We start from the raw sequence: 27460 nt of genomic DNA on the forward strand, positions 1-27460 counted from the left end.
TGCATACATGAGTAAACATAGCTGTCCAATAAGTAGCACCTCATCCATACAGGGTGAGGTGGAAAACATTGCATGTGGAAAGGAAACAACAAAATAAAGGAATATCTGAGAAAATGCAGAGCATTTATTGTCAATGTTTTAAAATGATGTTACAGTTCTCCACAACACATTCCTCTAACCCACAAAATGAAAAAGCTAGGGAGAACTACCAGGTGCATGTTCCTGAAAAAGTGTCTCCTACGGAATTTAGATGTCACTTGACTGTAAGGCACGATATCTGCTTTCATACATAAAAATTAAGGAAAGAAAAAAAATGAAAGCATAAGGATAGTACATATAATGTAAATAGGTTTGATGAAGTCAACATAGAGTAAATTAACAGACTCTCACAATGATGAAGAAACAAAAGAGATAATGTGAATTGGATACAGAAAGTGCCTATAAGCAGTGAAATACTCAATAATGATGAAATGGAAATACAATCAGTCTCTTAGAAGCGTTTGTGTGACAAATTGAACAGTGAAGTTACAAAAATCTTAAAACCATCATTAAAACCTAACAAAAAATATATGTTATAAAGTCCAGTTAATGTGACATGAGCAACAGCTTATTATACGTACAAGCTGTTGAAAGAAAATTATGGCTGGCTCAAAGTTTAACTACACCAATATGAGGTAACCACGAAACCTAATCACCCACTACTATGACTACTACAGCTGCAAACGCAGCCTCACTATCCACTGAACAGTTACAAATATTAATTATCAAAATAGGGCAAACTACATATTTGTTACATGACGCCAACTACAACAATACGAGGAGGAAAAAAAGAAAGAAAGAAAACTTTTTTAACTATGTGCTTTTAGATCAGAAAACACACCAAAAAGTCAAAGTGCTTCCAAATTTGACAAAGTTACTCAAGTGGACACAGGGAACAAATCACATAATAACTTACGCTAACTTACCATTCTAAATTCTCACAGTGCTGCTGCACATAGTGATATTTTAATTTTATAATTCAGGTACATTATCAGATTTGATGTGCTGAAATATTTAAATTGCAATGCTAAGAAAATGCTTTAATAAGGTATACCTAGGGCATCAATGAGAGTAACTGAGCACTAGGATTTATTACATTGTACACATAATTGTAATCAAATCAAAACAAAACCAATATTTCTGTTGAGGACTTGATTGGATGAAAATGAGTCAGAAGTGAACTCTTCAAAGAAGTACTTCATACAAAGAAAAATTTATGGAACTGACCAAAAATGTTCCGCTTCCTTGAATTAAATTCAGCATGGAAGATGTACAAGTACCAACCGACATGATACTAACTAGTCTTTCAGTTGGGTTGCACTATGTGCCATCAACTAAAAACTAACATCAGATGACATTTTTAATCTGTTTTCTTTTCATCAGAAATTCATTAGCTGGCAGCAATAAATAATTCATAACAAGCAAAACGAGTTTCTTTTAACTAGCTTCTACACAACAGTAATGCTCAAAGACCAACACTTCAAAAGCGCCAATGGTCAGTTATCCTGAAGCTAGAGTAGATGCACTTAATACAAATGGGATATGAGCAAACCATCTTCAAACATCATTGCAACCCACCCTTTTACACCAAATGAGACAAAAAGATTCAAAATGCATATAAGAGCAAACACACACACACATTCATACAAAAGGGGAGTGGCTTGGGAACCATAAAACACAACTAACAATATTCTCGCAAGAATAATCCAGTAAAAGGAAATAATTACAGAGTTTAGAGATGACATTATCACTTCATCACAAATAGACTGAGACAAGTGCAGAAGCTTCGCTAGGGGAAAAACAAGATAGGGGCCCACACTCTACACTCACTGACTCATTAACTTTCTCACTCTCTACCAAACGCACACACCACAGAAAAACTAAGAATTTTTCTAATAAAGATACACTCTGAGAAACCTATGAAGCAAGGCACTACTGTTTGAAAAAGAAAACTGTACAGAGCAACCAGAAGTTAATAAGAAATGGTTGGATAATAATACACTCTGTCAGAAAAAAATTACTTCCTTTACAGGCTATTACTTCTTCCCATATCTCACATTATTTGTTCTTCTTGGTGGACACCATTGTAAAGAAGTTGAGTCCACTGTAAGCCGAGGTCTCTTGAAGTGCGACGATTTGATGTGTTCTTCAACTAACTTTGGAGTAACACAGATGACATGTTGACCTTTCCAATATTTTACCATGTTCATGGACTGCAATGTAGAAATAATGTCTGTCTGGGCTATACTTGTCATTTCACTGGAATGCACAAAAAAGCATTTTTTATCAATCCAGAATCATTCCTATTTTAAAGCCAAAATATAATTCCAGACACCATACCTGAGATCTTTTATAGATAAAGTACCCCTGAAATCACGCAGGATTTCCAGTAAAACCCAAGACCAATAACTTCGGTAACTAAGCTTTCCTAAGTCAGAAAGAGGCTTTTCAGGACTACCAACAACACCTTCGTGTTTACTTAACTCATAACTAAAAGCTATGAGCAGTTTTCCATAACCTTGACGCTGGTATGGAGGGAGTGTCAAAATACAGGCAACATTGTTGCCATCCGGAGACTCTTTCTCCTAGAAAAGAGATTTTAAGTGTCAGATAGATCATTTTCAGTCACAACAGCAACATAGTCATCAGTCAAATCCACACAAACCTTAGAGAAGTATCCTACAAGATGTGAACCATGCTTATCAATGTCACAAAGCACATAGAAGAGGAATGGCTCCACATCAAAATATAGGGTTTTGTGATCCAAAAAGAGTTTAGCTAAAAGACAGAGGCTTTGGCAATACACTTTGTGATGACTTCCATCAGTTTCCCAAATGGACAACGTTCCCTTGCGATAAATCTCCTTTCCTGGAGGTTGCCTTGCAGTGCATTCACTCTGCTTTGGAAGAGAAGGTTTAGGACACTTTGAAAAATCGAAGGTGCTACTGTAATACCACAATTTGAAACAAGTTAAGATTTCTTACCATGTGATATCTGTAAGTTTTCTCTAACCTCATATACTTCAGACAGTATTCACAAATCCACAGTTTGGGCTGTTTCCCATACTCATCCGGGTATGGGCTGAAGTACCATGTGTCAATTTCGTACCGACCAATTTGGATACGGTCAATGTACTTTACTTTGGTGATTGCTTCATGTTCCTTCTCTAATGCAGCAGTAGTAGGATCCATTTCAGCATAGGTCTGCAAATAAAAATTTTAATTTTGAAGATGAAGTTGAATCTCAAGAAACAAACAGAGAGATTGTCAGTCTCAATCTAGACTGTCAGACCTTCTGGATATGATTGATTTCATCGTGTCTTCTTTTCTGGTTTCTTGTTATTTTTCTGTCAGACTGATCTGACAATAGATCCCCTGTTCGTTGGTCATTTTTCCATTGGTGATCAGACATATTAAATCTGGACAGCATAATCCTGAAACATACATCGCACAAATAAAACTGTGGCATTAAGATGAACTCCTATCAAGCCAAAGTTGAAGAAACTCACCTATCCCGAGGGATCCATTCGTCGAGCCTCCGATTGTACCCTTCATAATGAACGTAGTAGTCATACTGGTTTTCTTGTTCGTTGAATCGAGCTTGTATGATTTCAGCAGGGTCTGATGGGCACAAAACCAAAGCATTTACACAATGAAACAACACAACAAAATAAAATAGGAATGAGTTAAATGTTTAGTACAGGTAAATAGGTAAATCAGGTCAAAATTTACTGTCTGACGCAATAACTCGAAATGAGTAAACAAAGACATCCCGAAAACCTAACCTCAAAGGAAACACAAACAATCAGCCAGAAGACACAACTGCCACCAGCATGACTGCACGAAAATAGGGAACTAGCGACCTGACAGTTGCAGGGCACCGCGTCGGTGATTTCGATATGCCTATCGAAACTGGTTCGTAATCCGGAGGCCAGCCCCTCGCCCCTGTCGTGGCCCACACCAAAAATTGTTCGCGCCAGTCATGTTTTCTCCAGAGTGGCTGCAGGGGCCGGACCGCGGAAAATCGCGGCGCCGGCGGCAGCGGATAGGGGCTCCGGTAACATGATCAAGGGCCAGTGCCGCCGAAGTGACGCAATATGGCCCTTTGTGTGGCGAGGTTGTGGCTCGCCTCGCCGCGGCGCGGGACGGGGCGTCGCGACGCCGAACCGGGCCGACAGACGAGCGGCGACGCCGACGCCAAGCGCCGCGGGCCGGGACGGGACGGGCAAGGCCAGCCAAGCCGCCCCGCCGTACTCACGCCATGTGTCGTCGCCCCGCCGCACCAAGTAGTGCTCCCCGATGTCCAGCGGCTGCTCGTCCAGAGAGTCGCCGTCCTCGCCGTCCAGCGTTTTGCTGTCCGACGACGCACTCTCCGACTTCTTCTCGACCTTGGAAACCATGGTTGCGCCCCTGCCGTCCTGAACGCTGCTGACGACGACGTCGAATCCTCCCTCCCGTGCGTCCGTTGCTCCGGCTAGAGCAGTACTGACAAAAAAATTCTCCGCCTCCGCTCCCGCTCCCCCTGCTCCGCCTCCCTCTCCCTCTCCTCGCGCGGCGCGGGCGCGGTCCGCCATGAGAAATCGCCCCGCACGATGTCGATGCAAGCTTACCGCATGCGCCGCTAGATGGCACTGACCGCAGCACCGCCTAAGGAATTCCCCTGGAAAGCCAAGTTAGATATTCCTTTCTCCAAGTCGCACGGGCACACTTCAATCATGATTTACAGCAATTCAGAACTGATCTTGATCGATTCTATGTCATAGAAAATGCAGGCGTCCCTTAAAAGTAGCGCCGATAGAAGTCCCGCGCGAAGACCAATCAGAGGCGGGCTACGAAACGGCGCGGAATAACGCACCCATTCAAATTTCACACAAAAACTTCGAAGAACACACAAGGCTTTGAAGGGCATCAAAGACGTATTGGAAACAAGAGACTGAAACTACTTTATTTTAGCTCAGTAAGAAAATGAGCTCAGTGAGAAAATGAGGAAAAGATACGCACACTGAGTTGACAAAGCACCAAATTTAGGGACTTTGTCGTCTCGTGCCGTGAGCCTGTACCTTAGTCATCAGCTCTAGTGAAGACTGCACAAAAAGAGCTTACAAAGTTTCACAAAGACAATATTTATTACTATTGAGAGAGAACTGAAAGTCTTGTGAGTTGAAAACAAAATAATAATAATAATCAAAATTACAGCTGAGAACTAAAAAAAAAATTGTTTGAAGAATTTGAAGCTATATGGATTGGAGCCTGTAGTATAATTTCAAGAAAACTCAAGCACAATGAAATAACTACATGATATTAGCAGGTACAGGGGATACACAACCATCATGCATCGTCGTTGGTACATTTGATGGCAAAGATGGTAGTCCTCCACTGGACATCAATGACATCCATCCCAGAGGTAACACTAAAATTGGATCGGTTTGTACAGCAACATGATTTTTGTTATCTGGAGAAACTTGCACTCCTACACTCTTTAAGTCCTCATTCACTGTTACCTCACGGGTATTTAACACATGTAGCTCCTCAAGGTGTGTATCTTGCAAACCTGGATGGCTGATTTGCTGACTGTCATCTTGACCTTCTGTGTCAACTGGCTCAGAGAAATTGGACTGGGAAAACAACTGCCCATTTTCATTGCAACCAGTAAATGAGACTTGTGTATGTACAGACTGATCATATAAATTACTAAATTGAGAGGCAAACTTGAAAGAAGCTTCTCTGTTTGTCCCACTTTGTAGGGATTCATAATGAGTGGAAGTGACCTCAGGACAGTCCCTCTTCTCTGCTTCAAGATAATCTTGCACTGTTGCTTCACATTGGTCCCTGTTGTTAGTTTCACACTGCCGCTCAGGCCTCTCTTCCAGAGCCGCACTCTCGCTCCCTCGGTGGCCATGGCCATTATTGCACTTCACTACAGACAGATTAGCTTCTGGCTGTATTTTAACACTCATTCCATCAGGAAACGCGTCACCTCCTCCATAAAGTAGTCCAGGGCCACTCCAATCAGAATCCTCGAGATCATGTGCTTCGTCTTCAGAAATATCATTGTCAGAAAGAGGCACTTCGACCATTTCGACTTCTTCTGGAGGAAAATTACTTGGCCACTCCAAGTCTGATTCTTCATGAGAAAATCTAGATTTTGCAGAACAATTTTCTTCATCCGCTTTTTCAGATAGGTTTGATGGTACAAACTGATGGCTAACAGGGGTAGTAGAAAGATCAACTCCTCCATTGACACCTTCATCTTCTAGCATGCCGACATTCAGTGGAGGAGTGGTGTGCTCATCTCTAGATATTTCATTGGACTCATGTTGCCTCACACTGTCTTGAAGGCTGGGACCACTTGGGTTGACATTATTATTCATCCCTTCATCATCTTCGTCATCACTAAGAACAATAATTTCTCTAAATCTCTTAAGTGTAGTATTATTGAATTTCTTCTCTACCAGATGAGATTTTGTTTTTTTAACAGGTATTGGAGAAAATTCAGCTGAACTTTTAGAAACAGCACTAAATAATTTCCGTTTCTGCCTGCAAGGTGGTTTCATCAAGAGACTTTTAGACGGGCCCTGAGAAGCAGCTGGCACAGTCTCCACAGTAGCACATTTGGCAGCAGTCTCTTCCCCACCTGCAAAAAGGTTGAGTGAAAATGAAAATGAACTGATTATTTGCAGTCAGTAAATAAATTAGTACTTCATTTCCACTATTCACAATGTTTCAAAGCCAAGGGTCAAATCATTTGCTTTTGGAAGTTTTGAAGACCTGTTTGCTTGATCCACCTTTTACAAAGAGAAAGTGCACTTACTCTCACTAATTGTTTCATCTGATGGATTCTGGTATCTGAGATGCTTCAGGTACCTTTCCCTCACAGATTGCCATGTGCGGTCTATGACAAGAGGAATGACAATCACAGTCAATAACTTCTTTCCTCTTAATTAGGAGCAGTTAGAAACAGAGATGTGATAAATACAAACCATTGATGTAATTTTTACGCTGCATTTTTATCCAAAACACGTTGCCACCAAGCGAAGTCTTAGAATTTGCATGACAAGAAACATAATTCAGAATGAGATCATCCTCATGACTCGAATAAGCTGATTTACTTTTATTCGAATTTGGTGAGTGGGATCCAGCTTTCATTCCACTTCTGAAAAAAAACAAACACGAAATAATGGAGGACCAGCTACATGTGAGAAAAATACATTACTCAAACACAATCTTACCTAAATTTGTTAATTTCGTCCTTTGATAAATTGAATGTACCAATAAATGGCATTACCCGCTTCAAGAAATGTTCTTTGAGACTTTGCCAGGAATGATTTTTTATTTTCTACACAGTGAACACAAATTCAATGAAAACATAACATTCAACAATGAATAATGAGATATGTAAATGAATGAGACAGAAGTAATACAGATAATACCAGTTCCATTCTTTTCCATAGAGTTTTTCCCAATACTTGATCAAAAGATTGTGTCTGAACGATGAAGTCAACAATTTTCTTTCGGTCATGCTGTGTGTACTCGACCCTAATGTAGGAACAATTTCGAATAAGAACAATAAGACTCAATTCTCAGCCACCGCTCCATCTCAGTTTGAATAAGTAATTAGAAGGAATACTGTAAAGAACTAACTCACCTCTTCTTGCACCTCTTCTTGGGACCATTGGCCTGTGTGAGGCGATGTTTTGTTTCCTCCACACTTACACTTTGTTCAGATTCAGATTCTTCTGATGTCTTTTCGCTTTAAAAAGGGACAAAAACAAATTAGAACCTGAACAAACAAGAATAAATTCTAACCCCAGTTTGCGCACTTACTATTGATGTTCAGCACTTTCCCAGCTAATTTTGTGTTGGAGAATATCATTCGGATTGAAACCAGCTGAAAAACAACTAATAGAGTTGCATCTGAAAAAAGATGTGAATCAAATAAGGTGAAGTTAATTACTCCTCTCATGTTTAAATGGGCCATATAACAGAGATTTCAGAATACCTAAACTGTGCAAGAGGCAAAATTTTGTTTTGACTACAGCAATGAATAATAAAATCAGATTGGAACGATTCCTGTTTTAATGTTGAGGAGTCTTGAGCATCATCTTCGAGTATCACAGTATATGGACCCAGACTCTGCTGCACCAATCCCCCACCGTGCTGTCAGGAAAAGAAAAGAAAAAGTCAAGAAGGAGGTTTCGCCCTCAATCATTACGATTGTAATGACTTCTAAATAAAGAGGGCGTTTCGAGCCGGTTCCAGCGCAGTCAACTCAAACAGAGCACCAAGGCCTGCAGCTTATTATAATTCAGATAAACATGTCATGTAGAGTGTGAGAGAAGTGAGAGGGTGAGAAGTAACAAACATACAAGCAAAACCCTGGAGAGCAAAACCAACCCCACACAAGCACCCAGTCTCATGTCCTTTCAGCTACGAACCTCGATAAAATCTTGCAACTCTTCAACATTTTTGCATCGCGTCAAGTTGAAGGTCATCGGAGTCCCATCTTGAGCGATGAACAGATCTTTCGAAAATGACAACGGACGAGACATTTCAATTTCTGTAAAAGCTAGAACTGTAGGCAGCACATTCAAATAAGTTCAGCGCCGACCAGGCGCCGACAGCGACAGCAACGCCATCTGTGGACAAGGCGCTAAGCACTCACACACACAAACACACACAGACAGCACGCAGAAATGGCTGATTCTGATACAGATGATGTGCCGACGCTGCCGGCTGATACTCTCGCAATCTTGCAACAATTTCAACAGGAACAGATCGAAAGGCTGAAGAAGCTTGAAAATGCTGGACCGAATCCGGACACCGAAGCGAATGACATAGAAATTGACGAAGACTGGGTATGTTTGTTTATGTTCATCTTGGTTATGTCGCCCAGGGTTTCAGGCCATGAGGGGAGTTTTACATGATCGAGTGCACTTGTCACAAAATAGTTATTCGAAGGATGTTATCAATTTCATTTGAAATCGGCTAACAACCCTCTGGCAATTTTTTCCCCAGCAATTAAGTCAGTTTTGGTATGATGACCACACTGCCAATGCGTTAGCCAAAGAGGCTCTACGATGTGTCGGAGAGGAAGGGAGAATCGCCTTAATTTCCTGCCCAACTCTTTACCGACCACTTGCACAGCTTAAAGGTCCTCGGTGCACAGGTCTGTTCAAACAAAGATAATTGTCATGTCTCATTGTTTGGGACATGTAATATTTTTCTCTACTGTTTGTGTTTCAGTCAATCTCCTTGAGTATGACAGGCGATTTGCTGTGTATGGCGACAACTTCATATATTATGATTACAACTCGCCTTTGGAACTACCTGTTAATCTTAAAGGATCCTTTGATTTAGTTATTGCTGATCCCCCATTTTTGTCAGAAGAATGCCTGTCAAAAGTTTCCACCACCATTAAACACCTATCCAAGGACAAAATCATCCTATGCACAGGTGTGTGGATAATGGTGTACATATTTTTTTCTCAGTGTTGAGATTTGCTTTTTTTACCCCAAAATTCTTTCCAGGTGTTGTCATGCAACAGTTAGCTGAGAGCCTACTGAGTCTGAAGAAGTGTTGTTTTGTGCCACACCACAAAAATAATCTGGGGAATGAATTTGGATGCTTCTCAAACTACGATGTGGACAGTTTTCTCAAACCTCAATAATTTTACATTATTCCAGAATTAATCTTATCATTTATTAAAAATTTTGAATTTATGAACTTATTAGTGTTTAAAACAATTTAACAATGTAATCCTTATTCACTTGGTGCATTTAAAAAACAGAAGTGCTGAGTGGTCTTTCATTTTAACATGACTTTTTCTATTCATTACTTGGCAGAGGTTGGTCTAAACTCTTAATAGCCATTTGCAGGGCGCCGTCTCTTGTCTTATTGCCACCAATGAATCCAGAGGCATGGGCAAACACACATCCATCAATGCCGGACAACTTGCTGAGCTCAGCATCCCTCAGCCCTCTCCACTCTGGATGTAAAAATAATCTGAAAAAAAAAGCAGATGATATACTTAACAACACAGTACGATGAAGACAGAAAAAAATGTTAGAAGCCTGGAGAAACATACTTTCCCACAAAGCTTGTGGCACTCTCTGGAACACCTTGAACACGCCAAGTGTCTCCTCCTCCATTGAAAATCATGAAGTTAATGCTGCTGGGGTCCAACTGCAGCTCCTTCATTAGATCAAAGTAGTGCTCTTTCCATGGACAAAATTGTTCTAGTTCCATAATTTGACCAGATGGATGAATCTAGAAAAGCGAGAATGTGAAGCTATGAAAATAAGCTTGACACCTCATAGGTACTCCACAGCAATTGCTTTTTTACCTTACCTGGAATCTAGAATTGATGGCATCAAGAACATACTTCCTAGCTGGCCACCACGCTCCACTTGCATAAGTAACACGGTCTACAAATTCACTGCCTACCAATTTTGTAGCCTTTTCGAATCTGTCCATACTTTTGGGATCTTCTGGTGGTGCATTCCATGGAGGATTCAGGTATCCAACTCGAGAACTCAAATTGGATGATATCCTATACCTGTAACAGAGTATTTTCAGTGCACATTGTGCGTGGAAAACTCGCAAATATGGTTGAAAAAATAAATTAAATGAAGCATACCTTGGTTCTCCTTCAAACATTGGCACTCCATTGTCAATGGCATCAATCTCCTGGACAAACCTCTCATAAACATAGTTAAAGATAGGTTCCACATCCTTGTCAGTCTTCAGATCAGGAACCAATTGTTTTATAACCTCACGTCCAAAGTGGCAGTAAACAAGACCAGCACTGCTAAGCCTTATATTCCATGGTTTCCCAGGCATGAGAGACGATGCAGTTTCTTGAAATTCTCTGCAAACATAATTTTGAATCTATGTATAAAAAGGGTGGTTCCCAAAATATAACAGCTTCACACACATTTTTAAAAATTCCCTACCTTTGATGATGATCATATCGATGATTACTGGGATCATATTTTCCTCCCACATCAACAACGACGTCGCACTTGTCTAATACAGCGTCGTCTCTTGTTCTGAAAATAACAGGTTACAAGGTCAAAACCATGGACAAAATGAAAATCTGTGACTGAAAAGAGGCATGAAATAAGAAGGAAAGCTTTAAATACCTCACAATTTCAGCAGTTTTGTACTGTGGAAGGAGTTTTAACATAAAACATGCCAACACTTCATCACAGTGGAACACACCGTCGTGTGTTCCGATCCTCGGAGTGGCTCGTGCAGCTTTCAAAACTGGCTCCATGGCTGCGTCAAAAATTGAAATATAAAGATTAGTGATCCACCTTTAAGCAAGGTTTAGGTTTGGCTCTAGGTTTGACGACAAGCACGCCCGCCAACAATGAGACCGGTGGCATAACCTAAACAAACAGCAAACAGTACCCCGTCGGAAACCCAAACGAAAGACGGAATCTACCCGAAACCCGCAACCACCAATCAATAGACGGAATCCGGTCCAATGGACTGTAACGACACCAAAAACAACATTTCAATAATATATACCTTTGAGATGAAGTCTTCAACGCAACTCGGATAGAGCTTTCAACTTGGAGTTGCAGTTTAGTCTCCCCTCCACCTGCCCCGGCAGTCCCACGTAGTATGAGAAATTTATGAAATGAATAAAATTCAAATTCAATGAAGCTTTGAATGTCTTTGCAGCAAAGCATAAATGTTGTCCCGTACGGATTAACAACAGACAACAACCAGCAGCAACGAAAGATGAAAGGGAGCAAGGAGAGAGCAGAGAGAGCACTCGCGTTTCCGCACGGAAACTGAAACCGCTGGCGCTCTAGTGGCCGTCTTGCGAACTACGTGTTCCTTGGTCGGAAGGGAAGGCCACGGAGCGATGCTGTCACTTCGACGAAGGAAGTCTTTGGATGGCATCTGATTTCCACTCTTTGGAGCAAAATAGTGCAAAAGAGAGAGGGTCATGGTCAAGGGGCCTCCGCGCGCTATGCGTCTCCGCCGGCTTATCCGGCCGCACATCCCCCGGATTTTCCGGAATTTTAGGTTCCAGCAGTGCTCCAGGCAGCCGCCCTTCCAGGGCACGACTTCCTAAGGGGCCGAAGCCCACGGTCGTCGCTGCGGCCTGAAAGATGCCCAGCCGCGGAGGCGGCGGACCCTCGTTGGAAGACGAGGCCGGACGCAACGTATATGTACTTGCGTCGGCCAACCTGAGTCGCCACCGCGAGGGAGGCGACGACGCCCGGCCGAGCGCCGCCGGGCCTGGCAGGGAAGCTGCAGCCAGCCTCCGCGCAGCGCTCGCAGCGCCACTGAGCGCAGCATTCGGCTGGACCTCGGCAGCCGCTCTGGGCGCCCCAGGGGCGGAGCGCGAAGTTCAAAACAGAATGTGGAACGGCACAGCCTCCTGGTTGCGAGGGAGTGCTGTCTTCGCTCTGTCTCTCTCGCACCTACACGGCACGTCCCGTGAGTGCGAGAGAGACAGAGCGATGAAAAAAAAACAAATCGGCGCTATGGAAAGGGCACCAAGTCTACAAAAAATATAACTTTATTATTATACTTAAACATTTGTTAGTGATTTGGGATGATAAGGATGTCGTTGCTGGTAGTAATGTCGTAGTTTAGAGATGATGGGGCGTGTGTTGTGGTAGGGCTCGCCAACGCAAGTTGGGACCCCTGGGTGAGTGTCCGTTGACATAATCAAGCGGTGGCCTTTCCCCTGTGACCCTGCAACAAACAAATTAAACGCGGTTTCCAAATTGCAATCGTACAAAATAAAGCAGGCAGTGGCAGCTCCAGGGAAAAAGAAGAGGGGGGCTTGCATGCCCCCTTTTTTTCTGCCGAGAGGTAGGCGAAAAGTGTGACTTGGCCCCCTCTCCGAAATACAGAGCGCGTGACCCATTGGCGGGGTCACACGTTCTGTTCGAGTCCCATTTAGCGACTCTGGAGCTCAAAACGCGTCTAGAATTTTGGCCGCCTCCGTCGGTCTTCTGGCCCACTGTGCACGTCTGCCAAAACTCACGTTGACTCCGTTGGTGCCGTTGGTGCCGTTGGTCTTGACGTGGTGGCCGTTGACGGGCTCGGCCAGGTCGCCGTCGAGGTCCTCCAGCTCGGCCAGCACCTCGTCGAGCACGTCCACGAAGGTGTCCACGTTCTGCATGCTGAACACCATGGGCGGCTTGAGCTTGAGGACGTTGCGGTCGGGCCCGTCCGAGCTGAGCAGGATGCTCTCGTCCTTCATCCTGGACAGCACGTGCTGCGCCTCGGCGGTGGCGGGCGTGCGCGCCGCGCGGTCCGTCACCAGCTCGATGCCCACGAACAGCCCCACGCCGCGGACGTCGCCGATGAGGGCGTGGCGCTGCTGCAGCGCGCGGCACCGCTCCAGCAGGTGGTCGCCCACCTCCTTGGCGTGGCCGCGCAGGCCCTGGTCCTCGATCACCTGCATCACGGCGTTGGCCACCGCGCACGACACGGGGTTGCCGCCGTACTGCGGGACAGTACCACTGTTAACGCAGGGTTACCGCAGCAGGCGCGGATCCAGGATAAGGCATCGAGGGGTAAAGCGGCGCTAGTTGGCTACCTTCCCAGCCATCGCTATCGACGGCTGGACCACACATTACCGCCTGCCTTTCGGTCCCGAATGCCCTCCCCCTTCTGGATCCGCCCCTGTTTACATGTTGTGAATGTCTCCTCACCGTGTTAAAGTACTCCACCCCGGTGTCTCGGAAGCTGTCAGCCACGGCCCTGGTGGTGATGACGGCGGCCACGGGGTAGCCGTTGCCCATGGGCTTGCCTGCACAGCCAGGACAGAATTCAATGCCAACAGACTGTGCCAATGCGGTACTCTGGAAACGGCGGATGGGTGTACACTGTTGACTCTTGTGTGAGTCAACCGGAAGGTTACTGCTGATTATTTTCAACTAGACTAGACAGGCATGCTGTGTACAAATGGTGTACACATGTACAAAGTGTACATGCGAGAGGGATGGACTTACCCATGGTCACGATGTCGGGCACCACGTCCTCGCCCTGCAGCTGGAAGGCCCAGTAGTGGCTGCCCACCCGGCCGAAGCCCACCTGCACCTCGTCGGCGATGCAGACGCCCCCGGCGGCGCGGACGTGCCTGCAACCAGACGGCCAAGTCAATGCCCCGGGTTCAAATACCACACCGTCCGGAGGGGATGAAATACCACAATCCATTGGTCAAAGTTTCAGCTCGGCCGATAGCGCTGTGGTCCTTTGGTTTCCCAGTGCACGCACGCGCGGCACTCACCTGAACACCTCGCGCAGGTAGTTGTCGGGCGGGATGACCTGGCCGCCGCAGCTCTGCAGGCTCTCGGCGATGTAGCAGGCCACGCCGCCGCCCGGGCGCGCGGACGCCTTGTCGCACAGCGCGCGCACCTCCTCGGCGTACAGGGCGCCCATGTCCTCGCCGGGGTGGTCGCAGTCCCGGAACTTGCCGCGGTACACGTCGGGGCACGGCGCCTGCGAGGGAGAGAGAGGAAATCAAGGCACAATGGCACAGCAGACGTCATTCAAGGCCGAATGCCACAGCGTCACTATTCAGTTCTAATCTGCCAGTTTAACGAACGGGGAAGGCAGCGACACTTAAAGGGACCCTTGCTGATTTAAAGATTCCTCCCCGCCACGGATGAGGGCAATCAACGCGCCCGCGAGAGGGGGATCCCATGTCGTCTCTCTCGCACCCACCGGCGCAGGCCGGGCCTCGCCGAGGGCCTCGCCACTACGTACCACGTGCACCCAGTCGGCCTGCTGGTGCCCGGGGATCATGTTGAACTTGTAGGGCGAGATCTCGATGAGCGAGGACAGGTGGCCGTGGTACGCACTGCGGAACAGAGCGGGGGCGGGTTAGTGCGGGACAGAGAGACACGCCGCGTGAGCGAGAGAGACGTACTGGTCCAGGGTGATGACGTCCTGGTGGCCGGTGTGCGCGCGCGCCAGGCGCAGCGCCAAGTCGTTGGCCTCGGACCCCGAGTTGACGAAGAAGCACACGGACAGCGGCTCCGGCATGAGGTCCGTGAGGCGCTGCGCGCACAGCACCAGGTTGTCGTGCAGGAAGCGGTTGTTGGTGTTGAGCACGGACAGCTGGCGCGAGGCGGCAGCCACCACGTCGGGCTGGCAGTGGCCCACTGGGGGAACACGTTTCGGTTTTACTCATTCGGGCAGAAAAGCTTCCAGTGCCAAAGGATTATTAAGTACACACTTCGGGTTTTCAGTGTGTTGTCAGTCATAATAGAAACGTGGCCGGGTGTTCTCCAACTCGGACCTACAGCGGCGAGGTGCGGCGATGCCCACTGACATCAATTATTGCCGATCTATCTATCGATCTTGCCCCCAGCCTCGCGGCGTGGCGGCCCCTCCTGTCCCCGGCCGGCAGATCCAGGCTCGGACTGGCCCCCAAAAGGCCCCGGCAGATAAGACCGCAAAAGGCCCCCGATCATCATTGTTTTTACCCTTCATGACCAACTTTGTAAGGCTACCGCTCCCAAACTAGTTGCGGTCAATAGCCTTCCCGTACAGGACATGAAAGAGTAGGGTCTTAAGAATTCTAGGGCGTCGAGGGAGGCCTTTTACGGCAACTAGATTGGACACAGTGGCCGCCCAAAGTCAGCAAAATCAGCAAATTTCCGAGATTCGACCACTTTTCGACCAACTTTGGTCCCAAAATCGTTGCGGTCAAAGGCAAAATCGTTGTGGTCAACGTCTTCCCGACACAGGGCATGAAAGAGTAGGGTCTTGAGAATACTAAGACGTCGAGGGAGGCCTTTTACGGCAGCTAGATTGGACACAGTGGCCGCCCAAAGTCAGCAAAATCAGCAAATTTCCGAGATTCGACCACTTTTTGACCAACTTTGGTCCCAAAATCGTTGCGGTCAAAGGCAAAATCGTTGTGGTCAACGTCTTCCCGACACAGGGCATGAAAGAGTAGGGTCTTGAGAATACTAAGACGTCGAGGGAGGCTTTTACGGCAGCTAGTTGGACACAGTGGCCGCCCAAAGTCAGCAAAATCAGCAAATTTCCGAGATTCGACCACTTTTTGACCAACTTTGGTCCCAAATCGTTGCGGTCAAAGGCACAAATCGTTGTGGTCAACGTCTTCCCGACACAGGGCATGAAAGAGTAGGGTCTTAAGAATACTAGGACGTCGAGGGAGGCCTTTTACGGCAACTAGATTGGACACAGTGGCCGCTCAAATTCAGCAAAAACGGCTACTTTCGGACATTCAATTACTTTTTGACCAACTTTGTGACGTTACTGGTCACAAATCCGAAGGCCCCGGCAGATTTTTCTGCCTGTCTGCCCTGGCCAGTCCGAGCCTGGGCAGATCTGCAAGTGCATCCGCCGTCCTGTGGCTGGCGGCCTCGCGGTCGCCGCGGCACAGTGGCCGCTAGGTGCAGTCCACGCCGCACACGCCGTGCACGCCGTGCACGCAGTCAAGTGGCCGTTGACTTCCCCTTTATCAGTCACGAGACCAGCCCCGCCCCGCCCCCGCCCTCGCCGCCAACCCGTTGCCCCCCCTCCCCTTTGTTTCCCTGTGCCCCAAGTCCCACCCTCCAGCCACCGCCTGCAGTGCAGGCCCTACGGACGGTGGCTGGCGGCACGAGGGGTCTCTCTTTCTCTTGGGCCGGCGGGTCGCCCACTGACCTACATCCCCGTGCATGCGCCTTGCACTGCGCCGCCACTGTGATGAAAAGGGAAAGATGAGACCGCTCGACTTGGGCTCTGTCTGTTTGCAGCAAGGGTTGTCAGTGACTTGTCACGCGCCGCGAAAGGAGCGGCGAGGTCCTGTTGACGCTCCTTCCGCTCTCGATGAAAGTGTTTGCGGGCGTCTCGCGGGCGGGCGGGGCGGGGCGGGGCGGGGCGAGGCCCGCGCTGCGGGTTGCGAAGTGGTGAGGCGACGATATTGTCAGTGACCCGTGACCTTGCCGGGTCAGACCGTCAGACTGGCTCAGTGCCGTCGTCCCGCACCGCCACCCGCACCGCAAATAGACGCCTATCGAACTGATTCATCTCGTCTCGCAAAGACGGCCGACGCGGCGACCCACGCGACGGCCCGGACTTGGTGGGCCTTGCCGCGCGCCCCTCACGTGCACCGTGGGCACGTGCATCATTCATACACGGTCGGCCTGTCAGTCAGCCGGTGGTCAGAGCAGTGGCCATCCATTCATTTATTGGCCACTCATTTCTTGCCCATTCATTTATGGGTTCGTTCGTCCCCCCTACCATGTGACACGTTGTTGATGCAGTCCAGGTAGGCCCGCCCCTGCTCGTCGTACATGTACTGGGCCTCGGCGCGCACGATCTTGAGGGGGTCGGAGCGGAAGAAGAGCTTGCACGACTCCCTGAAACACAAATATGATTTTTTTTTTCAGGAAAATGAAAACGATGTTCATCAGAGCGTGGGTTAATTATCTCGTGTATCAGCCAGCACTCTTTTCATAAAATCCGTTGCTATCCCCGATAGGAGTCGTTCACTTATTTTCGTAACGTTTTTCACAGCTCTGTCCTGGCTGCTCTTATGGACTGCCAATGAGCGCGAGAGAGGCAGAAGACGTTACGTAACTAGGACAGACAGCCAGTTTTCAGGAAGAGCAGGACAAGGGAGAGGGGCCCGGGAGGGGAGGGCGAGGAAGTCTCGCTACGAATTAGGTCACCAATAGTCTGGATAAGGGGCCATGGGACTTTGAGACGCGCCGACTACACTAGGCATTTGTGCCCCAAACGAAAGAGGCTCGAATAAGATACCAACTCTTCATTCCCCAGAGCCCTCTCTTGAAACACGCGAATAACATCTTTCACGCTACACTGTCCAATCGTTGGACGGGGTGTAACCGGTGCAACCCAGTCTGCGAGGCGCAGAATGCCAAACGTGCGATCGCTATCGCGTCATCGCTCGGATTATCGGTGGTACCCCGTTTCCATTTAGGTTGCCGTGCGAAGTACTCGGGAAAACAGTGGTGAAAACAGCCGGCCAAAATAAGTCGGCCGCTTCCCGACGCGAGATTGCGCGCCGTGCGGTGCCGTGCGGTGCCGCGGCACTTTTGGGTGCACTACGATAAGCGGCTGCCGTACCAAGCCGTCAGCCTAGGGACCCACCACGCGGCCAAGACGGGGCCACTGATGCCGGCGATGCTGGCGGCCACACTGCCAACGACGACCTGCAAGTCGAGTTGTCCGGCCCGGCTCACAGTGGGCCAGCAGACCGGTGGAGGCGGCCAAAGTTCTAGACGCGTAGCTGGCCCCATGTGCGTCTCCACTGCTGCGCATCACTTTTGCGACTGTTACAGTACTGCGACAAAAACACTCGTTTCGCAACGACAAGCTTTCGCGCCTCGCACGACCTACCCCTCACCGCCTTGGCGCTTTGCACAACGTTGGGCAACGCAGCTCGCTTATCATCTGCCCCCTCCAAACCCCCCTCACGATTCATTGGTACACACACATTGTTACAGTGGAGTGCAGTGTACTGCATTGCATGCGTGCAAAGAGATAGACGTCGCAGGGGATGCGTGCGAGACTGCCCGCTGTCGTGAGGGTTGTGGGGTCAATGCAGTCCTTGACGCAGCCCCGCCCACCCGGACCGCCCGGCAATCCCGTAATGGTAATGGTAATGTAAGTAGGCAGCATGTCCTCAGGGACTAGCCTACCGGCCAGGCGCCCTGTCGACAAGCCCGGTGCTAGCTCGGTGGACGTGAGGCCAGCCTGCGCCCTCTTGAACTTGAACTTGAGAGGCTGGGCCACAAATGATGGCACGCCGTTTGGCGGCGGTGCAGTCCGCCCCGCGCCCCGCCTCGTAGTGTAACAGGCGCTCGGTGGCCGCGGTCGGGGAGGTGGAGGCCCGCGGCGGCAGCGATCGACCGGGTCGGACCGGGCCATCTAGGACGCCATCTAGGACGACCCGTCTCACCTGCAGCGGGGCAGCGAGGCAGCGAGACAAGCCAAAGCTGCGACGCTGCGCCACCGCACTGCTAGTGACGTCCTTCCGCGCCTTGCCTACACTGTCAGCACATCCAAGCATCCAGGATTCTTTCGTGATGATGATGATGATGATGTCGAGGTGTTCATTAATGAATAATTATTCAAAGTCAGAGAAGCAGACTGGGGGATGCAGGAAGTCACTATGCGGCTCGTCTGTACATCCGGACACAAATTAACACACACACACACACACACACGAACGCCCTTCGCCGTCCCACTGCCCCATTTAGTGCAACCTTGCTTGCACTTGCACTCAAGTGCACACGTCAATCCCAGTGCAGGCGACGCAACGCCTCCGGAAACGCGCGCGACTTGATTAGAGAAAAAAAAGTTGCATCTCATTATGATGGAAATAGACCTGCCGATGTGTCCATAGCGGGCGTTTTGAGGTTTCTCCAGCCCCTTTACGTGACGGAACTAATTAATGCGCAAATGAATGCGAAATAAAATGCTCCACCATCCTTTGAGCGCGCGTCCAGGCAGCCTCCTCCTCGAGTGTCTCGACCGTGAGAGTCGTTATCACGTTGGCTTAGTTTTCGCGCCACTGTATGTCTGTCTGTCCGTCCGTCCGTCCGTCTGTCTGTCTGCTCGCCGCGGTACAGCCGAGCCGTCCAGCCTTCTTGGCAACAAACTGTCTTCGCCAAACACTCTGCGCCGCGCGCCGCCGGTTAGCGACACTGCTACCGAGGCGCGCACAGCGGCACAGCGGCGCTCAGTGGAGTGTACTCTCTGTACAGCGCGCAGTGCACTCTGCAGGCTGTGCAGTGCAGCGGGGCTCTGGGGCTCAGCAGGGCGCGAAAGTCAAGTGTGACCAAGTGTTCATTCCGCCGTATCACTACCACTTGGATCACTTTAACGAGGCTTGCCCATCACTATCGCGGCGAGCTCTCTCTCTCCCTCCCTCTCTCTCTCTCACCCCTTCGGAACCCCCCCCCCCCCTGGGTGCGACAGAGACGGGGATACTCCGAGGTTATCAGGCCGTGACATAACAAGGATAACGCGAGGCCCGTCGGTCGCTGAACCAGGTGGGTGACCAAATGTCACGGACCGGACGAAACAAAAAAGTAAAAAATTAGAAATAGAATTAAACAGAAGGGATGATGACGTCCGCACCGACCTATTCATTCCAAGGATTATTTCTCTGAGTTTTTTTGGTTTAAATCTCAGTCTATTTTCGTACCCCGCCCAGCTCTCCGACGCACAAATATCGATAATGCTAAAAAAACAAAATGCTTTCCAGCTCGCTTAAACTTAATTTTCAGAGGGATTTTTTTGTGTGATGTGATGTCTGAGTGTAGCCAATGACCATGACTGGCAGGCGCATACTTGCTTTATCTACCTTTTTGCAACCTTTTTTTTTTTTTTTCAAATTTCCATTTTTTTAAAATTTAAAGCAATGGTGGAGGCTGGGGCCACCACAGGGAGGGAAGGCCACCGCAGGAGCGTAGAGCACTCGCTGGCCTTTTTTGCGCAGGTCAGTGTGGGGCGGGGTGCTGCAGTTACGAGTGCAGCTGCACCCCCACGACCCTTATCGAAAGATAATCAAAATCGCACTGGCCTAATCAATCTTTGCTAATTTAAACCTCTCTTATGCTCACACGCTGACTTTGTTCGACTAACAGCTTGACTCGAGGGGGCAAATACAGGTTCAATGCCACAGAGCCACAGCGTACCGAGTAGTCAGTACAGGATTTCCCGAGGTGTTTACCCCTTCGGCGTGGCTGGCCAAGCTCAATCACACCACCAGTCAAAACATTTTACGACTTTCCCCGAACTCCTCGCACAGCTGGCCAACCTACTCACCCCACAAGTCGCTTCCTCAGCCGGATGGTGTCGGACTTGGACATGTGCTCCAGCGGGTCCAGGCCGTCCAGGCTGGCGCTCATCTTGGTGCTAGCCATGACGCTGTACTGGGTCCTGAGGTAAGCACCAACGCCAAGCAACGCCGAGCCTCCGCAACGCTCACGCCGATACGACACGAAACGCTCACTCAGATCCACGGCGAACTCCCGCGGCTCCCGGTTCGACGGGCGGGGGGGGGCGGGGCGGGGCGGGGCGGGGCGGGGCGGGGCGGGGCGGGGCGGCGGCGAGACCGCGAGCAGGGAGCAGGGGGCACGAGCGGGGACTCCTTTTTATCTCGGAGTGAAACTGTCGCATATTAGTCCCCCCAGTCCCCTCCACTGTCGGCACCGCCAGTCTATCCGTCCATCGTCTATCTCGGGCGGGCTTGTAACGTGTCTATGTACACTCTGACGGCCAAATCATAATCGTGAAAAAAATGACAAATATTAACAACAAAAAATGACAAAAAATAACAAAAAAAAACATTGACAAAAACATTAAGAAAAACGAGGACGGGTGGGCGATCGCATCAACAAACCTGGTAAATGTTTCATTGTATCGGTGACATGTATGGAGAGATGGACGCACTCTCCCGCCAATTTCCTCGTTGCGGATCGCTAGCCTCTGTGGATAATTTCAGGTGTCATGTCTGCTACTGCAAAAAATTGACTGGATGTATGCGCGTGTTGCGCAGAATTGAGAGCGGGGGTTTGCCTGGAAGGCAGGCAACCCAACAGCCTCGGGACTGTGGCTAGCGCCCGCTGGGTAGGCAACCCAGCGGCCGTTTCGATGATAACGCGAGCGCCGAACCTGGGAGCCTTGGAGGGGGAAGGGGCGGGGTGTGGAGGGTGAGGGGTGTGAGTGAGAGGAGGGGGGAAGCTCGTGACCCCTTAAACAGCTGAGAATCGAACAACACAGTCGCGTGCGGTGCGAAGTTCGCAAACAATTTTATTTGTCATCACGCAGCACACCGCGAAATCAATTTCTTTGCCGAAGAATTCATGGCCTTTATTTTCTTGGCTTGCTACCTTTCTAGTGGACACCAAACTAGAAACTTAAGAAGAAGAGGAGGAACAGAAGCTGGCCAGTAGGCCACTGACAGCCCAACCAAAACGCCAGGCCAGACTACCCCCACCCTTTCTCCACCCCCTGCTGCTGCAGCCCTCCCTGATCTCGTTCCAGAATTTTCCTGCCTGGACGGAAAATTAAATTTTCTCCAGGTGACTGTGACGGGGTTTCGGTCCGCCCAACTGTGTGGTGGCTTCTGTGTTGTTCGGAACGTTTGGTCGCCTGGAGACCAGGAGCGCTGGTCCGATGGTGCTGCTACACTGTCATGTTGGTGATTCTCAAGTGCTTGTTCCCATTGCTGCTGATCGCCCCGCTTTTGGTTTCGGTCAGTTCAAGTGAGCCTAGAATCAGGGCGGCGGGGAACGGATCGCAAGAACGCCAGTACCTTCCCGAGGGGCCATACGTCAAGTGCTCTTTTCTGTGAGTACCGTGGCTCGAGTTTGGTTATGTGCTGTTGAGTGTTTACCTCATCATCTTCCCTGCCACTCTCCTTCAGGATTTTCAGTTCCAGTAATAACATTTTGTCTGCTTGTGTCCAGGCCCCTGGAGTTCTTGGACTGCGAGGAGCCTTTTGACCACAGAGGAAACAAGACTGCTCGAGACCAGGCTGGACACGGTTGTGTTAAGGTGAGTTGAAGTCGGAGGGGATAGTTTTTCATTAGATGCCTGTATGAACTCTCCAAATGTTGTATTTTTTGCAGTTTGGTGGATCACGTTATGAAGATGTAGAGAAGGCGAAGGTCAACTGCAAGGTGCTCCCCGAAATAGAGTGCTACGGGTCTAGGTCCTTTGTGAAGGATGGCTTCCCATGCATCAAGTAAGTTTTCTACTCAAATACCTGGTGCTCTCTAACCAGTTGATTTGTTACATTTGTCTATAGCCTGCAATGATTTTGTTTCAGGTATGGGGGTCACTATTTCACCACGACTATAATCTATAGTATATTGTTGGGGTTCCTAGGTATGGATCGCTTCTGCCTAGGGCAGACAGGAACGGCCGTTGGGAAACTCTTAACTCTTGGTGGTGTAGGTATTTGGTGGATAGTTGATATCATTCTCTTGGTGACCAACGGACTTGTGCCGGATGATGGTACAAACTGGAATCCCAGGTCATAATTTTGCTTATATTGTCTGAGGTTATCAGAAGTTTGTAATTGAAAACTGCGCCATGCATAGCATACTTGGTATGAACAATATTCCCCATAAGGATGCTTCAGCATGGGATCTTCGCACTGAAGTGAGGGAGGAGTGTGAATTACCCAGGCATCTTGGGAAATCGCTAGACATGGAGTCGAGTTTAGTTGGTAAAGAATTGGACAATTCTCAGTTACATAAAAGTAATTCACTAGAATCCCTACCACTAGTTCGACGGAAGAGCGGGTCTGCAGACAGCATTCCTAGTTTAGTTCATTATGCTGAATTTGGTGGGGATTTCCCTCTAGCATCAAATGGATGTGATCACAAAACAAGCATTACCAAACTTAACCGAAGGGCTGCACGATGTAAGCCTTCTCTCTTTCTTCCCGATCGTGGAATCCACAGGTTCGATGAGGGACATTACCATATTAGTAAAGAATGGAAACAACATAGAATTCGCAGATATCACAAACAACAGAGATCACCGAACCTTTTAGAGAAGTTGAAGAAACATCAGGTGCAGCCTAGAGGGAGCAAAGTGGCTGATTATATAATGGCAGAATTAATTCCAAGCGTTGCTAAAATGACATGCCGTGACCCAGAGGAGGAAACAAGTACCCCTGGCCATTTCTGAAGTTAACCTTGTTTTTTGTTGCAATTTTTTAATTAACCAGATTATTCTGGAGAGCCATAGGAGAGGTTTATTTTAACCAATAGTTTGCAAATTATGTTTCAATGTTAAAATCTCTTATGGTTTTGGTGTGGTTTATGGATTGGTTTAAGATTCACAGAATCTATTGCTCCTATATTTGCTCTCCATTTCTTTATTTATAACCTTCTCTTTTTTTCCTTTAAATGCTGTGATCCTCTCATTACCTATGTGCATTTCTTATTAAAACAGAGTCATGGTTGCTGTTGTTTTTTCTTTCTCATTTTTTATGTTGCAAGAAGCACTTAAATTTCATAATTGTGCTTGTAACAGAATAACCCATTTGTTTCTTATTTATTCTTCTTCATTTTTATTTTGATTGTATTCTATTTCCAAATGTCTGGAATTAAATTATGTGTGTGTTAGATTCAGTCAGAGAATTTGTCTTGTGATCTCTTAGTTGGTTCCTGTCTCCCATAGGGCTGAGACTCATTTGTTGCAAGAAAAATTGTTAAGCTGCATTCACATTCATTGCTCTGCTGATTATTTGTTGATGCCTGCATCTTGAAAACATCAGCACACCAATGAGCATGAATCCATCTTGAGGCTTTTATCAAGTTAAGTAATTGACTTGCCACAAAATATATTGTCTCTAATCACCTGTAACCTGATATATGGTATTATTCCCTTGTTGATGTAAATAAGTGTTACCTGCATTAAATTGTGAAGAAAGTACTGAGCCTTTTCATTTAAGTGTTTGATAAATTTTATGTATGTTGCAAAGATAATTGTGATTTTGATTTTAGTTAATCTGTTTATTCAATATTGTCTCAAAGTGGCTACCATCAAGGGTGGCGTATGGATACTATTTTTATTCTATTCAGTTGTGATATGTAGTTGTTACGATTATGATGTCCCCAATTGTTTCAAGTCTGTCAGCTATACCTTGGTGGTTCTGTTCAGTTCTCCAAGCCATCATTCTGCTACATTTGCAGCCAGTGTAGCATGGTTGCAATGGTTCCATGCAGTAGGGTAATCTTCCTCCATCAACAATTGTTGGCTTGGAACGTTTTAAAAGACTATCTATTCAGATTTGTGCATTTTGAATATCATCTCATTGTTCTGTATGTGTTACAATTAATGTTATCTTGAAATTAATAAAGTGGGTGAAAAAAAGTAAATGTATTGCAGAAATAATTTAGTAAGCAGTGGTCCAGTACCTCATTTATTGGTCAGCCACAACCCTGTTGGAGAGGGTTGGATGGTATTGCTAGACACTGACACAGTACCATACCAACAGACAGCATAGGTATTGTAGTACAGCCCATAAAATTGTATGCAACAAAAATAAATTGAAGTTACATTAACATGGATTCAAATGATGGTGAAAATATGATTCCCCATTTTGAACCCTCAGGTACACAATTATCTACTGCATTAATCTTTTACTAAAAATAATACAAGCATACTAAAAATTTAGAAGCATCTGAATAAAACTCACACTTAAAATAAAAAAATTGTAGATAACATTATGTGTCTTTCCTCCTTCTCTTAATGTTCACCTTCAAATTTAACTACAAAAAGCTTTCAGCATGATCCAGCATGCAACATAGAGATTCTCATAAGTCATGGAAAGCTGGTGCTTATCAGCAAATGAAATGTAACCAAGTACCTCCCAAGAAAAAAATCACAACACCATACTTGATCAAAACGTTGCTGAAAGATATTTCAGAACTGTCTTTTAAGTACATAAGAGCCTATAGCCAATATATCATTCAATGTACGGTGCAGGTCGATTCCTCCGTATACTTATGGAACGACCAGGAGTTTGAGATCAGACAACCACAGCTTCAGTTTGGCCCCCCTTTGTCACCAAGCTAACCAGGCTACCAGATGCCGGGCGCCCTTCATTTTTGGACCAACGCACGAACAAACTGTAATTGAGAGAAGTTACAACAAAGGTATTATTAATTGAATAAAATACAAGAATTGATTTATGAAATGTTGTACAGTCACAAGAAAGATCAACTCACTCAGCAATGTACTCCAGAGACGTCCAGGTGGTGGTGTCAGCATCTGGCATCCACTTGCGGTTCATGGGAGTGTCTAAAGTGATTGGCAAAATGGATGCCACAAACGCATTGGCAGGAAGGCCACTGTTTGGCGCAGCCAATGACTGTGTTAGTTGGTGAATTGCTGCCTTGGCCATGCCATATCCAATCATTCCTACAACAACATATTTAGGCAAAATGAAAAATTTGGAATACTAACATGAAAAGTAAAGACCAAAATTATTCATTAACTACTTACCTGGGGTACCACTAGTGGCTGCTTTAGCGCCAGGAAGGGTGACGATTCCTCCCTCCTTGAGATGCTTGGAAGCAATGGCAGCAGTAATGCATGAACTCCAAACACTCTGGCGCCACATTAAGTCAGCATTAGCAATAAAGTCTGTAAACAAATGAAAAGTTTTGTAGACTCACAAGGAACAAAAAAAAGGAGGCAAGTATGATTGATGGTTTTATACTTTTTACCGTACCTTTGCTTGCAGCATTGCCTCCAGCCCACCCTCCAGCAACATTGATGATAGCTTCAACCTTGTTGCTGCCTAGTACTTCTTCCACTTTGGCGAGAACCTGCTTTTCCTACAAAACAAACGGAGAGAGAGAAGGGAGTCATAAGTATGAATTAAATGACAGAGGTAAAAGAACATATCAGGATCGTAATTTTAAATAGATGAGCGTTCGCTTACCTGTGCAGTCCAGTTTTCACTTGGCTCGACTATAATGCTAGCGTCAGCTTCTTCCATCTCCTTCATGTCGATTGAAGCAACCCACTGTAACAAGAAAGTCAATAAGTTAAAACAAATGCAACAAGTAATTGTAACGGCTCAGAGTGACAAAACTTGACGACAAGCATCGTACTTGTCATCTTGCCATTCTGCGGCAGGTGATGAAAATGCAAGTGCCTGATCACGCCTCGCAGCAGCAAGGTCACATTCTTGCGGCTCGAGCAAGGGAAACCAGTTTCCATGCCACCGAGTCAAGAGGTTTTCTTGCATAGCAGGGTTACAATTCTGAGATAACCTCCTACCGCTATCAATGAAAGTATCCACAACAATGACTCAACTACCAAAAGGCCGTCTGCAATCCCCAATTTAAGTGGGGCAACAAGATCGAAAGCCGAGGCTGGCGGCTCGGTGCGTTCACGTTCGCACGGCCGCTCGGCTACCTGTTGAAGGCCTTGCTCCTCTCTTTCGCTCACCCAGTTGATCTTCTTGAAGTGCTTGACGCAGGCCGAGCCCAGGGCGCCCTTGCCCCCGTAGATGACCACACGGCCGCTGAAGGACATGGCGACTGGAGTGAGATTTCAGTGACTTGCTCTCAATTTCAGCTCAGCTGGGCGGACGCGGACGACGACGGCGAGATGGCTGGTTGGTTGCAGCTCTCCAGGGGCACTCCACGGCGGGGACTGACTGACAGTGCGGTGGACGGCCGGGCAGCGCGCCAGCGCCCCCTCGTGGCGCGCCGCGGAAGCTGCAGCCTTCTCTCTCGCGCACTTGGCGCAAGCCCGACTCGATCACTTGGTCGGTGTTTCCATCCTTGTCGCGAGAATCGAGCGAGCCGCGGGGCGCGGGGCTGGGGGAAGCAAGGGGCCGGGAAGGGGCCCCACTCTCCGCTCTGGACCGCAAAGTGCGTCCGGAAGCACCACTCGAGCACCTTTTGTCTCTGTCCTCC

At 47.6% G+C, this 27460-nt stretch overlaps 7 protein-coding genes across 14 annotated transcripts; 2 read left to right on the forward strand and 5 right to left on the reverse strand.

Annotated features, from left to right (window-relative positions):
- Positions 1-106: 106 nt before the first annotated feature.
- LOC117647669 (histone acetyltransferase KAT8) lies at positions 107-4541 on the reverse strand. 4 transcript variants are annotated; one of them, XM_034389552.1, is made up of 7 exons: positions 4297-4541; positions 3548-3659; positions 3331-3472; positions 3024-3242; positions 2705-2935; positions 2380-2624; positions 107-2298 (listed from the first exon to the last, which is right to left on the reverse strand). In XM_034389552.1, exons 1-7 carry the CDS (start codon positions 4436-4438, stop codon positions 2076-2078), a joined length of 1314 nt encoding a protein of 437 aa, XP_034245443.1. In that variant the 5' UTR covers positions 4439-4541; the 3' UTR covers positions 107-2075. The 4 variants fall into 4 exon arrangements, with proteins under 4 accessions (XP_034245443.1, XP_034245442.1, XP_034245444.1 ...); XM_034389551.1 differs by having other exon boundaries at positions 2705-2938; positions 4297-4540; XM_034389553.1 differs by lacking the exon at positions 4297-4541 and adding an exon at positions 3902-4178 and having other exon boundaries at positions 2705-2938.
- A 414-nt stretch (positions 4542-4955) lies between these two features.
- Positions 4956-8737, reverse strand: LOC117647667. Its single transcript, XM_034389547.1, has 9 exons — positions 8474-8737; positions 8038-8195; positions 7863-7952; positions 7684-7788; positions 7469-7574; positions 7268-7374; positions 7019-7191; positions 6850-6930; positions 4956-6672 (listed from the first exon to the last, which is right to left on the reverse strand). Exons 1-9 carry the CDS (start codon positions 8585-8587, stop codon positions 5330-5332), a joined length of 2277 nt encoding a protein of 758 aa, XP_034245438.1. The 5' UTR covers positions 8588-8737; the 3' UTR covers positions 4956-5329.
- On the forward strand, positions 8685-9834 carry LOC117647671 (EEF1A lysine methyltransferase 1). The gene is made up of 4 exons (XM_034389558.1): positions 8685-8893; positions 9054-9204; positions 9282-9491; positions 9566-9834. The coding sequence occupies exons 1-4, from the start codon at positions 8732-8734 to the stop codon at positions 9703-9705; spliced, it is 663 nt and encodes a 220-aa protein (XP_034245449.1). The 5' UTR covers positions 8685-8731; the 3' UTR covers positions 9706-9834.
- LOC117647670 (UPF0160 protein MYG1, mitochondrial) lies at positions 9716-12192 on the reverse strand. Of its 3 annotated transcripts, none has more exons than XM_034389555.1 (7): positions 11571-12192; positions 11180-11315; positions 10991-11086; positions 10675-10905; positions 10386-10593; positions 10123-10304; positions 9716-10040 (listed from the first exon to the last, which is right to left on the reverse strand). In XM_034389555.1, the coding sequence occupies exons 2-7, from the start codon at positions 11311-11313 to the stop codon at positions 9863-9865; spliced, it is 1029 nt and encodes a 342-aa protein (XP_034245446.1). In that variant the 5' UTR covers positions 11314-11315; positions 11571-12192; the 3' UTR covers positions 9716-9862. The 3 variants fall into 3 exon arrangements, with proteins under 3 accessions (XP_034245446.1, XP_034245447.1, XP_034245448.1); XM_034389556.1 differs by lacking the exon at positions 11571-12192 and adding an exon at positions 11451-11566; XM_034389557.1 differs by lacking the exon at positions 11571-12192 and adding an exon at positions 11485-11560.
- A 366-nt stretch (positions 12193-12558) lies between these two features.
- On the reverse strand, positions 12559-21054 carry LOC117647668 (5-phosphohydroxy-L-lysine phospho-lyase). 2 transcript variants are annotated; one of them, XM_034389548.1, is made up of 10 exons: positions 18297-18495; positions 18147-18258; positions 17274-17392; positions 14944-15178; positions 14781-14874; positions 14302-14513; positions 14024-14151; positions 13724-13821; positions 13051-13515; positions 12559-12755 (listed from the first exon to the last, which is right to left on the reverse strand). In XM_034389548.1, exons 1-10 carry the CDS (start codon positions 18478-18480, stop codon positions 12729-12731), a joined length of 1674 nt encoding a protein of 557 aa, XP_034245439.1. In that variant the 5' UTR covers positions 18481-18495; the 3' UTR covers positions 12559-12728. The 2 variants fall into 2 exon arrangements, with proteins under 2 accessions (XP_034245439.1, XP_034245440.1); XM_034389549.1 differs by lacking the exons at positions 18147-18258; positions 18297-18495 and adding an exon at positions 20832-21054.
- A 704-nt stretch (positions 21055-21758) lies between these two features.
- On the forward strand, positions 21759-24458 carry LOC117646976 (TM2 domain-containing protein CG11103-like). The gene is made up of 4 exons (XM_034388401.1): positions 21759-22358; positions 22478-22565; positions 22640-22755; positions 22840-24458. The coding sequence occupies exons 1-4, from the start codon at positions 22204-22206 to the stop codon at positions 23051-23053; spliced, it is 573 nt and encodes a 190-aa protein (XP_034244292.1). The 5' UTR covers positions 21759-22203; the 3' UTR covers positions 23054-24458.
- A 474-nt stretch (positions 24459-24932) lies between these two features.
- LOC117646974 (dihydropteridine reductase) lies at positions 24933-27204 on the reverse strand. Of its 2 annotated transcripts, none has more exons than XM_034388398.1 (6): positions 26988-27204; positions 26476-26559; positions 26263-26368; positions 26034-26174; positions 25757-25949; positions 24933-25657 (listed from the first exon to the last, which is right to left on the reverse strand). In XM_034388398.1, the coding sequence occupies exons 1-6, from the start codon at positions 27072-27074 to the stop codon at positions 25558-25560; spliced, it is 711 nt and encodes a 236-aa protein (XP_034244289.1). In that variant the 5' UTR covers positions 27075-27204; the 3' UTR covers positions 24933-25557. The 2 variants fall into 2 exon arrangements, with proteins under 2 accessions (XP_034244289.1, XP_034244290.1); XM_034388399.1 differs by lacking the exon at positions 26988-27204 and adding an exon at positions 26648-26779.
- Positions 27205-27460: the final 256 nt, after the last annotated feature.

Source organism: Thrips palmi, unplaced genomic scaffold (assembly GCF_012932325.1).
Source record: "Thrips palmi isolate BJ-2018 unplaced genomic scaffold, TpBJ-2018v1 HiC_scaffold_2, whole genome shotgun sequence".
In the NCBI taxonomy this organism is placed as follows: domain Eukaryota; kingdom Metazoa; phylum Arthropoda; class Insecta; order Thysanoptera; family Thripidae; genus Thrips; species Thrips palmi.

Bases quoted from the DNA above. Each gene is read 5' to 3' on its own strand.
- LOC117646974 (XM_034388398.1), bottom strand. From the start codon at position 27,074: ATGTCCTTCAGCGGCCGTGTGGTCATCTACGGGGGCAAGGGCGCCCTG. The intron at 26,560-26,987 runs GTGAGCGAAAGA...TTCTTGTTACAG, and splicing joins ACTTCAAGAAGATCAACTGG to TGGGTTGCTTCAATCGACAT. The intron at 25,950-26,033 runs GTAAGTAGTTAA...ATGTTGTTGTAG, and splicing joins AGCCACTAGTGGTACCCCAG to GAATGATTGGATATGGCATG.
- LOC117647667 (XM_034389547.1), bottom strand. From the start codon at position 8,587: ATGTCTCGTCCGTTGTCATTTTCGAAAGATCTGTTCATCGCTCAAGAT. The intron at 6,931-7,018 runs GTTTGTATTTAT...CTCTTGTCATAG, and splicing joins GCGTAAAAATTACATCAATG to ACCGCACATGGCAATCTGTG. The intron at 6,673-6,849 runs GTAAGTGCACTT...ACCTTTTTGCAG, and splicing joins AGATGAAACAATTAGTGAGA to GTGGGGAAGAGACTGCTGCC.
- LOC117646976 (XM_034388401.1), top strand. From the start codon at position 22,204: ATGTTGGTGATTCTCAAGTGCTTGTTCCCATTGCTGCTGATCGCCCCG. The intron at 22,359-22,477 runs GTGAGTACCGTG...GCTTGTGTCCAG, and splicing joins TACGTCAAGTGCTCTTTTCT to GCCCCTGGAGTTCTTGGACT. The intron at 22,566-22,639 runs GTGAGTTGAAGT...TATTTTTTGCAG, and splicing joins CTGGACACGGTTGTGTTAAG to TTTGGTGGATCACGTTATGA.
- LOC117647670 (XM_034389555.1), bottom strand. From the start codon at position 11,313: ATGGAGCCAGTTTTGAAAGCTGCACGAGCCACTCCGAGGATCGGAACA. The intron at 11,087-11,179 runs GTATTTAAAGCT...TGTTATTTTCAG, and splicing joins AAAACTGCTGAAATTGTGAG to AACAAGAGACGACGCTGTAT. The intron at 10,041-10,122 runs GTATGTTTCTCC...TTTTTTTTTCAG, and splicing joins GCCACAAGCTTTGTGGGAAA to ATTATTTTTACATCCAGAGT.
- LOC117647668 (XM_034389548.1), bottom strand. From the start codon at position 18,480: ATGAATCGTGAGGGGGGTTTGGAGGGGGCAGATGATAAGCGAGCTGCG. The intron at 14,514-14,780 runs GTACGTAGTGGC...TCTCCCTCGCAG, and splicing joins AGGCCGACTGGGTGCACGTG to GCGCCGTGCCCCGACGTGTA. The intron at 14,152-14,301 runs GTGAGTGCCGCG...GTCTGGTTGCAG, and splicing joins TACCTGCGCGAGGTGTTCAG to GCACGTCCGCGCCGCCGGGG.
- LOC117647671 (XM_034389558.1), top strand. From the start codon at position 8,732: ATGGCTGATTCTGATACAGATGATGTGCCGACGCTGCCGGCTGATACT. The intron at 8,894-9,053 runs GTATGTTTGTTT...TTTTTTCCCCAG, and splicing joins TAGAAATTGACGAAGACTGG to CAATTAAGTCAGTTTTGGTA. The intron at 9,205-9,281 runs GTCTGTTCAAAC...TTTGTGTTTCAG, and splicing joins TAAAGGTCCTCGGTGCACAG to TCAATCTCCTTGAGTATGAC.
- LOC117647669 (XM_034389551.1), bottom strand. From the start codon at position 4,438: ATGGTTTCCAAGGTCGAGAAGAAGTCGGAGAGTGCGTCGTCGGACAGC. The intron at 3,660-4,296 runs GTGAGTACGGCG...TGTGCCCATCAG, and splicing joins GCGGGGCGACGACACATGGC to ACCCTGCTGAAATCATACAA. The intron at 2,939-3,023 runs GTAAGAAATCTT...TCTCTTCCAAAG, and splicing joins AAACTTACAGATATCACATG to CAGAGTGAATGCACTGCAAG.